We start from the raw sequence: 12070 nt of genomic DNA on the forward strand, positions 1-12070 counted from the left end.
CCGACTCCCTGGCCCACATCCTCCCCCGGACTCGCTAAGTCCTGTCTACACCAGAGCAGGATCTGGCTACCTGGAGAAAACCTGGCCTCAATGAATCTGACCAATGGAAGCACAACTAGACATTTTTTCCCTTTTAGTCTTTTATTAATTTCTTTTTTTTTTTTTAAAGATTTTATTTATTTATTCGACAGAGATAGAGACAGCCAGCGAAAGAGAGAACACAAGCAGGGGGAGNGAGGAAGAAGCAGGCTCATAGCGGAGGAGCCTGATGTGGGGCTCCGATCCCACAACGCTGGGATCACGCCCTGAGCCGAAGGCAGACGCTTAACCGCTGTGCCACCCAGGCGCCCCAAGTCTTTTATTAATTTCTGTGTGAAAACGCATACAAGTAAGCCGTCGTCCCCTTTGTGCATCTCTCACGTAACAGCGGCTGTCAACAACGCGGGCTGTGGGATGAATCTTCGGAGGCTGCAGGCTCCGCATGCCGACACCTTGCCAGAGCCGAGGAAATGCAAGGGAAAGAGGACAGGCAGGGCCGGGACAACCTGCAGACAGATCTGAACACGACGTGGTGCTGGGTCATCAAAGAGCATCGAAAAAAGACGCCACAGGAGGTCGTGAGAGTCTTTAAAAAACGTTATTATTGGCTTGCTTTTTAAATTATCCGTCACAAGAATGAAGTAATAAAATATAGAGAGAGAGATATACATCTCTCTCTATATATATCAATATATCTCTCTCTATATATACCACAGTTCTCCCTAGCGTATGCTATTAAATTGTTATTTTGTTTTGGCTCTCCTCAGTTTCCCCCTCAGAATATAGGTGTGAAATCACCCGATACAGGTACTAAAGACTCCCCTTGAAGAAGGACAGTGATGCCTACATAACCCTGAAGCTGGTCTCCCTTTCTGTAACTTCATGGATTAATCTCTCCCTGCCCCAAAACGGACACTGGATACTTGAAAGCTGAATTTGACAAGGCTATCTTTGGACTCCACCAAAAAGAAATTAACCATGCTTTATCTAATTCTAATCCCCGAAAAGTCTCTTTACCAGAATAACAATGGCTAGTATTATTATTTGCCAGGCCCTGAGCTAAATCCTTCACATGAACTATTTCATTTTTAATCCCCAGCACCCCAGTCAACAGCTGTGGTCAAATAAAGACCACAGTAAAGGGGCTTGCTGGCTCCAGACCAGATGTTTCTCAGGCTCCTTTTTCCACACTGAACAAAAGGAAGTTATCCTGTGAACTTCATACTTAACACAGCATCTTCTTTCAAACCAGGCAATGACCCCTCTGGGTTCAGAACATCTGCCACAGTGACAACATTAGCAACCAACTACCTCTCTTTTTACTGGGGTCCGAGAGCACTTTGCTAAAATATCTCTTGTGAATTATAATTTATCTGCTTGTATGTAAACTTTTGAACCCCTGGAGGGCAAGGACCACACTATCTTACTCCATTTTATAACCTCAGTGCCTAGCAGAGTTAGCACTCTGCTACATGCCTGGCACGTTAGCAATGTTCAATAAACATGTGTGAAATACAGGGTTGAAAAAGTGAGTAAATAACCCCCCATAATTTGGTACACTTCAACATATGGCTTAGTTTTATAAAACGAGCAGCCTGGGACACGAGGACAGAAGCCTCCCCAGTCTGAATTTGTCGAGATTCATCTCTGGTAGCACCTTCAGGCAGGAGACCTGGTTCTACTACTGGCTGTGTCACTGGTTGGCTGAGATTCTCCATGTCATCAGAATCAGGGTGCCATTTTGGTGTATCTCCAGGGCAGTTTCATGCTTCCCGAAGGCTCTTACAAAGGCAAAGGATTTGGGTTATAATACATCATTTTGAGGAAAACCCAAGAAAGATGAACAGTAGGGTTTACATCATTGGGTTTACTGAAATGATGGGGCTGCAATCCCCACACTGCCTCAGTGACACGTGTGTATGATCTGGCCCTACCTCTCTGTCCAGCTTCTTCTTGTGCCATCCTAGTCCATCAGGTCTGAAAATGCATCATGCTCCTTTCCACCCCAGGGCCTTTGTGTATGCTGTTACCATTGTGAGGAATGCTCTTCCTCTTCCTGTTTGCTGGTTAGCATCTACTTATCTTTCAGCTCTTCGTTCAGGGAAGCCTTCCCTGAAGCCTCCGCCTTTGACATATGCCCCTGATGTGTGTTGTCACAGAAGCTCCAAGCTTTATTTCAAAGCACTTACAAGATTTTCATGACCTATTTATGATTATTTAATTAAGGTCTGTCTCCTTCACTGTAAACAAGGATTCAGTCTGTTTTGCTCACTGTTGTGTCTCCAGTGGCCAGCAAAGCAGTATTTACTGTGTGCTCAAATTATTTTTTTTTGTTATTGTTGTTGTTAGATGTCCTAAGTGTGCATTTGGCTAAGAACCCAGTGATCATCCTTTATAGGACTGATTAATGTGCCCTCCTCATTTGATAAACTCCTCTCAAAGACTACTCTGGTTTTTAACCTACCTTGTCTGCTGTGGTCCTGATTAATGTGTCTTCACATTAATGTGTTCACCATCTGAACCAACTTCACCCCACTGAGCCTCTCAATACCACACTTTTCTACTACAACTTTTTAGGTAAAATTGTTATTAGTGTTTATGTACTGATTCAGAATTTATTTCTTTGGGGGTATTTCTATTTCAAAGATCTGTCCACAAATTCTAAAAGTACCCTTACACCAGTCTCTTCTAATGGCTGAGACAATTTCTGGCAGGCGAATTACAGTACCATTCCTCTTAAGATGGAAGAATGCTGATGACAAAATAGAAATGCTCAGTTTTATCTCACAACTCTTTCAAACACACCGAGAACAGAAACCGCTCACATACTTAAATAACTTAGGCTGAGATAGATAAGCTGTAACAGTATTAAGATTCCCCATTTACTAGTTGTCTGTACTATAATTCACAATAACGTGGAGGGGTAAAATGGGTATTGTAGATACGATAATCCTATGAGCTCAAATACATTTAGCCACCAAATAATTTATGACTTTTTTCATTCTTTAGTTCCCCGAAATTTTCCTACTTGTTAGCATCTCATTAGTGTTCTCCTCTTTTCACTGGGCAAGCTGACACGTAGCCACAAACCTAGCGTAAAGAGGAGGAGAAATTTTCATATTTTGTTTCTCAGACTGGAAATGAGCCTCTCCAGGGACATTTTAGGTTTCCAACAGCTCAGAATCAACTGTACCTTTCTCAGACTTCCTCTGTACAGACGAGCCGTGCCTGAGGGAGAAAGCAAGCATTTATAAAGAACACAGCCAAACCTCACCCAATTTCTCTTTTCAGCACCCTAATTAAAAAGGCTAAACGGGGTGGCTCCTCCACTCTCATGAAAATCATCTCTGAAGTAGCACTGAAACCTTTCAACAAAGGGCCATTTATACAGCACAACAGAACCTTGATATCTGCAATGCTTACAAAAAATACATTCCTATTCCTGAGGAAGTTAACTTGCCAGGTTCGGTTTCAAGCAACTAACCTTCCTTACTTCGCTCCTATATAATGAAAAGAAGCCCGAGAAAATTATTTTTATTATTAAAAATATTTTTTATTGAATGAAGCTGATCAATTCTCTTAGAAGGGACAGAAATGCACATAGTATATTCTTTAAAAAATTATAAGTTAAAAGGGAAGTGTTTTAGTTTTTAATGATAAAAAAAATGCATATAAAACTTGATCTTCCAGCAAGCTTTACTTTGTGTAAGTAGATGGGACCTGCTAGAGACCCAGACAAGATGGGGCTCTGTTCAGCTTTGGGACAGAAGGACCTCAATTGTCTGTAACTGAGGAGATACTTTCCAGTTAAAAATATTTTGTATCATATCATTTTATGTCTATTTTACACAACAAAGTCCAGGGCTAAAGCCACAAAAGAAGAGCCTACTACTCCACATATATTTGCAGCTGACTCCGAGAAGCTGTTGGCTGTAATTCAAACGTATGCACAGGTTTTTAAAAAATCAGATAGTTAACACAGCACTTTACATGCAGGGGGTTCTCTATTTGATGTCCATACTTTCAAAGAGCTTCTCCAGTATTTAACTGTAGTCTGCATCTTTACAGAGAAGTCCTTTTCTCTCTGAGCATAATTCCGAGTTTGTATATAGATAATACACAGTAAGATCTAATTTCTTACCCATAAAAAAAAAAAACTTCTTCAACACGAAAACGGTCAACTTGAAAACAAACAAAATAATAGATGTTGAAAAATTAACTTTCAGTTTCTGCTTCCCTTTGGTATTAAGTGTTGCTTACAAAGGATTACAATCCCCTTTTTGTTTTCAAGGTTAAGTAGTAGGTATTGATGTCTGCTTCCTGCCTTCCAAGGATGAGAGATCGGCTTCTGCAGGCAGGAAACACAGAGTTAATAAAATCAAGGCAAAGAGAGCACTGGGTAGTGTGCTCTAAGCTCCCAGTCTCTCAAAAATTAACTATACATCCTGATTTCTTTTTTAAGATTTTATTTTATTTATTTGACAGAGAGAGAGAAAGCCAGCGAGAGAGGGAACACAAGCAGGGGGAGTGAGAGAGGAAGAAGTAGGCTCCCAGCAGAACCCGATGCGGGGCTCGATCCCAGGACCCTGGGATCATGACCTGAGCCAAAGGCAGACGCTTAACGACTGAGCCACCCAGGCACCCCTATACATCCTGATTTCTATCTACATAAGGTCATGGAAAATACCATAAATATGAAAACTTCTCAGCAAAGAGAGAGAAAGAACAGGAGAGGGGAAGAGGGCTAACGATACTTACTGCTTTCACAGCGTTCTTGAGATGCTCTCTGCTTACAGTGAAAGCATCTGAAATGATTATACTTTTTAACTTACCAAACTGGATTCTGAAGAAACTCTGCATTTGAAATGCAGGTTTGATAGAAGGAAACACAAATCAAGAAAGTGCTTAACTACATCAATGAACGTTTTTTCTTTTTTAAAGATTTTATTTTTAAGTAATATCTACACTCAACATGGGGCTCAAACTCTCAACCCTGAGACCAAGAGTCACATGCTCCATGGACAGAGCCAGCCAGGCACCCCAGTCAATGAACCTTTTTATAAAACTTAAAACCCCATGAAAAGACTTCTTTCCAGACAGCCAAACAAAATGCTGATTTTTTTTTTTTTTAAGAGAGAGAGAGGCAGGAGAGAGGGGCAAGAAGAGGGAAGAGAGAGAATCTTAAGTAGGCTCCATGCCCAGCATGGAGCCCAACCCAGGGCTCAATCTCACTACCCTGAGATCATGACCTGAACAGAAATCTAGAGTCAGACACAACCAACTGAGCCACCCAGGCACCCCCAAAATGTTAATTTAGATTCTGATTTCGAAAGCTATCTGTAGGGGTGCCTGGGTGGCTCAGGCGATTAAGCGTCTGCCTTCGGCTCAGATCATGATCCCAGGGTCTTGGGATCGAGCCCCAAGTCAGGCTCCCTGTTCAGTGGGGAGTCTGTTCCTCCCTCTCCCTCTGCAGCTCCCCTGCTTGTGCTCTCCCGAGCATGCTCTCTCTGTCAAGTAAGTAAATAATTTTTTTAAAAAAAGAAAGCTGTCTGTATTCACTTCCTTGTGTTTAAAATTCTAGGCACTGAGATCAAGAACTTTTTGATCTGCATTTCTCGTACAAATAATTGACATTTTACTGATTAAATTTAGAAGGTATGTATAAATAGGTCAAACAAGAGAAGGGATTACAGGTCAAACAAATGCATGGCCTTGACTCTACATTATCAATGTTCCCAAGTTATTTATTAAATTATTAAATATCAAGGGAGATAGAAGGGGAGATACACAGAAAGGTGACTTACCTATGACCACAGTGAACAGTGAAGTTGACTTTTGTTTTCTTCAATTACTAAGAAAGGTATTTTTCTGGGCTGACTCTTCTGAGACTTCTAAGTTCTACAAAACAACTTCAAAATTAGTACCCAGGAGAGAAAAACTGGACAATACTTAATACACAAACATAGCAGAAATGCCTTTAAAACACCTTAAGGAATTTATGAAATACAATGAAGTCACTTCATACAACTACCACTCATCCAGCAAAGAGGTACTGATTTCCTACTCACGTGTGGGGCCCTTTTGAGTCTAACTGCCTAATAGGAAGGCTCTGTTTGCTCCACCACGTATGTTATGCCTTCAACTATGGCAATCAGCTAATGCCCAAATATAACTGGCTCTTTGTCAGCCTTAATATGGACTATGTCGTGAGCCCTTAATGGGGACAGTGGTCATCAACAAGAATGAACAACGGTAAGGGCCACTAATTATAAGTACCTACTAAGGGCTTGGTTAGCATTGCTAGTTGTTTCAGGAGATATTTTTTAAAAGAAGATGAAAAAAAATGAAAGAGGAGGATGATACCTAGAAAGACACGGGTAGACACAGGTGGTGAACTTTAGCTTGCAGGGTGAGCCCAACTCCTCACCTCTTCCTCCTCCCCATGGGGCCTGCATTTGAGCTCGGCTAGGATTATTCTCCGGGCTTTCACTCATGCTGCTTCCTGTCTGCTCAAACAGCCTTCCTATGTATTTTACAATCTGATGTATTTTGTTTTATTCACTTAAAAACACTATTCTAATTGGAGAAGATATTTGCAAATGACCTAGCGGATAAAGGGCTAGTATCCAGAATCTATAAAGAACTCAACAAAATCAACACCCCCAAAATAAAAAATCCAGTTAAGAAATGGGCAGAACACATACACAGACATTTCTCCAAAGACATACAAATGGCTAACAGACATATGGGAAAACGCTCAGCATCACTCATCATCAGGGAAATACAAATCAAAACCATGATGAGATCACCCCATCCCTGTGAGAATGGCTAAAATTAACAACTCAGGAAACAACAGGTGTTTGTGAGAATGTGGAGAAAGGGGAGCCTTTTGCACTGTTGGTGGGAATGCAAATTGGTGCAAAACTAGAAAGCAGTATGGAGGTTCCTCAAAAAGTTAAAAAATAGAGCTACCCTATGACCCAGCAATTGCATTAGTAGGTATTTATCCAAAGGATACAAAAATGCTGATTCGAAGGGGTACATGCACCCTGATATTTATAGCAACACTATCAACGACAGCCAAATTATGGAAGGAGCCCAAATGTCCATTGACTGATGAATGGATAAAGAAGATGTGGTTTATATGTAAAATGGAATACTACTCAGCCATCAAAAAGAACGAAATCTTGACATTTGCAACAACAAAGCTGGAATTAGAGTGTAATATGGTAAGCGAACTAAGTCAGAGAAAGACAAATACCACATGGTTTCACTCATACGTGGAATTTAAGAAATAAAACAGATGAACTAAGGGGAAGTGGAGGAAAATTAACATAAGATAAAAACAGAGAGGGAGACAAACCATAAGAGACTCTTAACTATAAAGAACTGAGGACTGCTGGAGGGGATGAGGGTGGGTGGGGATGCGCTAAATGGGTGATGGGGTTAAGGACGGCACTTGCTGAGATGAGCACTGGATGTTATATGAGAGTGTTGAACCACTAAATATACTCCTGAAACCAATACCACACTATATGCTAACTAACTTGAATTTTTTTTTTAAAAAGAATACATATCAAAACAAACAAACATTATTCTATAGGGGATCTATAGGCTTTATCAGCCTGAGATAAAAAAGGTTAAGAACCCTGGCAGACAACACCAACAGTCAGTCTAGCAATGAGTATGTCCAGTCCCATGTACTTGTCAAAAGTCCAAATTCAGATTCCAGCTGAATCCCCCAAGTAAGTAGGAAGCCTGCTATGGGCGAAGGTGATGTAGTCAGCTGTGCTGTGTTTTACTCTTTCCTTTTTTTTTTCTCTCAAATTATTGGGGCTCTTTTTAAATAGTTAATACACTGACATAAAATAAAAATAACATATATTCTTCTTCCCATCCCCTTCTGTACATGTGAAGAATACCACAAAGACCTTTCTATATCTCGCTTCTATTCACTTAATAACACATCCCAGAAGTACTTCCACATCCAAGTCTTCCTCATTCTGGTTAATGGCTCCGTAATATTCCATCGTGTGGACATACCATCACCTGAGGACCTCCCTCAGGTCCTTTTTTCCGGACACCTGGATTGTGTCCAAACTTTTGCTATTACAAAGCAGTGCTCCAACTAAAAACTTGTACCCAGGCCACTTTATACACACGTGGGTGTAGTCGTAGGAGAGATTCCCAGAGCGACACTGCTGTGTCAAAGGATCAGTTCCGCAACTTTTAGGAAAAAGGTCCAAGTTCCCTGGCAGAAGGTTTGAATCACTTTGTTCTCCCCCAGCTATGTCTCAGAGCGCAGTGCGGAAAAAGGCTTTGAAATAAGACCCTTGTTCTCAGCACCAGATGGCAAAAAATAGTGAAGCAGACAGGCCACTCAGAACCTTATCCTGCTCCCATATGACAAAAATTAAGGACTTTTAACAAATTATTTGTTTTTTCCTGTAACTAGCTATCCCAGTTCACAGGACCAGAGGAAGAGAGTTATAAAGTATGTTGCCAAGTTGATTTATTTTGTAAAAGATTGTATTTATTTATTTATTTATTTATTTGAGAAAGAGAGAGCATGTGAGCACAAGCAGGGGGAGGGGCAAAGGGAGAGGGAGAAGCAGACTCCTCGCTGGGTAAGAAGCCTGACTCAGGGCTTGATCCCAGGACCAACAGAGCCACCGGGGACCTTCTAAGATTTCTGTTAATTGAATTGTTTTTGCCACATTTCCAGAATTAGTTAATAATCTTCTGGAAGCCAATATTTTTTCTAACTAATTCCAAATGATTATCTGATTCTGTCTGTGGGATGTTAAGTAAAAAATTTAATCACTTTTCCTCACCCATAAGATGAAAAGTTGAGATTACATACCTCTTCTGGGTCTCTCTAGCTCAAAAATTCTTTTTTTTTTCTTCAAGATTTTATTTACTTGGTTGACAGAGATAGAGACAGCCAGCGAGAGAGGGAACACAAGCAGGGGAGTGGGAGAGGAAGAAGCAGGCTCATAGCGGAGGAGCCTGATGTGGGGCTCGATCCCATAACGCCAGGATCACGCCCCGAGCCAAAGGCAGATGCTTAACGACTGTGCCACCCAGGCGCCCCTCAAAAATTCTCTTAAATCAAGTTTTCATCAACCTCAACAGCTTTAGCATGTTTTCATTCTATAGCTGAGGTTACTGTTTTCTCTTTTTCCTGTGTTTTTCCTATCAGGTCCACTCCAGGTGTTCACTGAGCAATCTCCATAGCAGGCACTGCGTGTGCGACAACTAGGAAAGCCAAGATGACTAAGAGAGGCTCCTGAAGGTGCTCACGGAGGAGAGGAAGACAAGCATGTAGCCTCTCGTGCACTGTGACCTGCGTGCTCATGGAGACACATGCACAGACACACACAGCCATGCCATGAGGGCAGAAGTGAAGGAGCTCTCGATTATATCTCAGATAGGAATTTAAATAAAATGCTCCCGAAGAGGTTAAGAGCCTGAGGCCATGAAAATGAGTATGGGGTCTGTCAGGTAGATCATACTGAAGGGTGGTCAGTTCTGCTATAACACTTGTTTGGAAAATAAGAAGTTGGTCCAGCACAGCCAATATATGAGGAAACAATCTGGGCATAATGTGAAGTTTGCATTTATTCACGTGCAACCTTGTCCATGAGAAACACTAGGTAAACTCTACCCAGCTGGACTGAGCCATGGCATGCAGGAATACATACACCCACATGCACCCCTCAAACCATCCGCTGGCCCCCGGCTTCCCCGGGGTGTTATAAGCCATGCCATCCACATCTGCTGCTGCAACTACCCATTCGCTCACCTTCCTGCCACTTCCCAGTGAGTCACAAGCTGCCACCTCCCTGACACCCAATTCGACATGCAAACTCCAGGTCTCTTTCAAGAGAAAGTGCCACACTTATTGTAGTATTCATGTATTTCTTTACCACCTAACAGGTGTAAAAACTCCTACCACTGTGATTACATTCCTGTCCTTTTTAAAAAAGAAAAGTATCACTGGCAAAGTGTTTGAGTGTTATGCTCCTAACCCCATTTTTCCTGTGAGCTGTGTGGTTTTTATTGTACAATTTTGCATCGTGTGGTCATATTTAGGAATCCGTAAGTTGTATTACAGAAGTAGTAATGTGGTTATCAAAATATTAAACAATGCTGTGATATAATAATATGCACTTTTTAAAAGTTTCATTTAAGTAATCTCTACACCCCATGAAGGGCTCAAATTCAAGACCCCAAGACCAAGAGTCACACAATGCCACCGACTAAGCCAACCAGGTGCCCCTTGCACTCTGCTTTTTATTTATTTTTTAAGATTTTATTTATTTATTTGACAGAGAGCGAGAGCATGAGCAGGGAGGAGAAGGAGAAGCAGGCTCTCCCCTCTGAGCAGCGAGCCCGCCGCAGGACTTGATCCCAGGATCATGACCTGAGCAGAAGGCAGACAGATGCTTAACTGACTGAAGCACCCAGATGCCCCTGTATTCTACTTTATTAAAGCATTAAATAATAAGATCTAGCAGCAGCTCTACTATTCTATAATTCTGAGGTAGTGCTAAGTTATAAAGGATATTTATTTTTTTCTTTTTTTTAAAGATTTTATTTATTTGACAGGGAGAGAGAGCACAAGCAGGCGGAACAGCAGAGGGAGAGGGAGAAGCAGGCTTCCCACTGAACAGGGAGCCCGATGAGGGGCTCGATCCCAGGACCCTGGGATCACGCCCTGAGCCAAAGGCAGACGCTTAACGACTGAGCCACCCAGGCACCCCTAAAGGATATTTCAAGATATCTGCAATAACTGTAATGTGATATGAAACCATGTGTGATGTCTACTTACATACACTATGGCTTGTTTCCTATATTCTTAATTAAAAGAAATGCTAAATTTCAATTAGAGGTTAATTAAAATAAGCTTATGTGTGATTTCTATTCCTATCAAAGTTTATGGATCCCCTGAATTCTACTCAACAAACTGATTAAAAATCTCTGCCCAACAAATTCATAGAGAAAAAAAGCAGATTAATAGTCACAAGGGGCTAGGGGAGAGGGAATGGGAAGTGACTGCTAATAGGTACGGGGTTTCTTTTCGGACTATGAAACTGTTCTAAAATTGGATTAGGGTGACGGTTACACAACTCTGTAAATATACTAAAACCACTGGATCGTACACTTCACATGGAAGAACATTATGTTATGTACACTATATCTCAATAAAGCTGTTTAAAAAAAAACCCTTACAAATACTTAACAACACTTTCTGTCCCAAAGTAAATAAATTGTTTCACTAATGCTTTAAAGAGTTTGTCAAGAAAAAAAAAAAATCTTTCCAGAAAACACCACAAAGTCCATCAGGGTTTCCACTTTGAAAATCTCATAGGGCATACATGGTATACTTTCAAAAATCACTGCTCTGGGGACCCATTATTCTTTAAGGTAATCTTTGAAACTATACTGAAGCTCATGGCAATGAACGTGTTGATTCTAAAATGGTTAATGTTCTTGGGGCGCCTGGATGCCCCAGTGGAGTGTGCAACTCCTCATCTTGGGAGTTGTGAGTTCGAGCCCCACACTGGGTGTAGAGATTACTTAAAAATAAAATTTTCAAAAAAATAATAAAACAGTTAATGTTCTAGTTTCAGATCATCTGTGTCACATGGAAACAGCTCCATGGGACTCTGAATCTAATAAAATACCAATACAATGGACAGCTAAGCAAGCAATGCCACCGGAGAGCATTTCATCAAACAAGACAAGGATGTCCACTCTCACTTTTCTATTCAGCATTGATATGGAGGTCTCAGCCAGAACAAAAAGGTAAGAAAAAGACATAACCTAAAGATTAGAAAAAGAAATTCTTTATTCACAAATGACATGATTGCCCATGTAGAAAATCCTAAGAATCTACAGAAAACCTACCAGAACAGGTGAATTTAGTTAAAAACAATTTACAAAAGTCAACTGTAGTCCTTTATATCATCAACAGACAATTAGAGAGTGAAATTTAAAGTACCATGTATAATAACATCAATAAACA

The 12070-nt window shown here is 40.9% G+C and overlaps 1 protein-coding gene across 11 annotated transcripts in view; it reads right to left on the minus strand.

Annotated features, from left to right (window-relative positions):
- Positions 1-246: 246 nt before the first annotated feature.
- CCDC62 (coiled-coil domain containing 62) overlaps positions 247-12070 on the minus strand; it is a 43625-nt gene continuing 31801 nt past the window's right edge. For 4 of the 11 annotated variants that reach the window (XM_034638242.1, XM_034638244.1, XM_034638243.1 and 1 more), the window contains 2 exons: positions 5844-5937; positions 3295-4387 (listed from right to left, as the gene is read on the minus strand). In XM_034638242.1, the coding sequence (XP_034494133.1) occupies positions 5884-5937 (54 nt within the window). In that variant the 3' untranslated portion in view covers positions 3295-4387; positions 5844-5883. Of the gene's footprint in view, positions 3268-3294; positions 4388-5843; positions 5938-12070 lie in introns of those variants that run through there. The other 7 variants (XM_019800787.2, XM_019800793.2, XM_019800786.2 and 4 more) reach the window with 5 other exon arrangements.

The sequence above is a fragment of the Ailuropoda melanoleuca genome, chromosome 12, assembly GCF_002007445.2.
Source record: "Ailuropoda melanoleuca isolate Jingjing chromosome 12, ASM200744v2, whole genome shotgun sequence".
Lineage (NCBI taxonomy): Eukaryota > Metazoa > Chordata > Mammalia > Carnivora > Ursidae > Ailuropoda > Ailuropoda melanoleuca.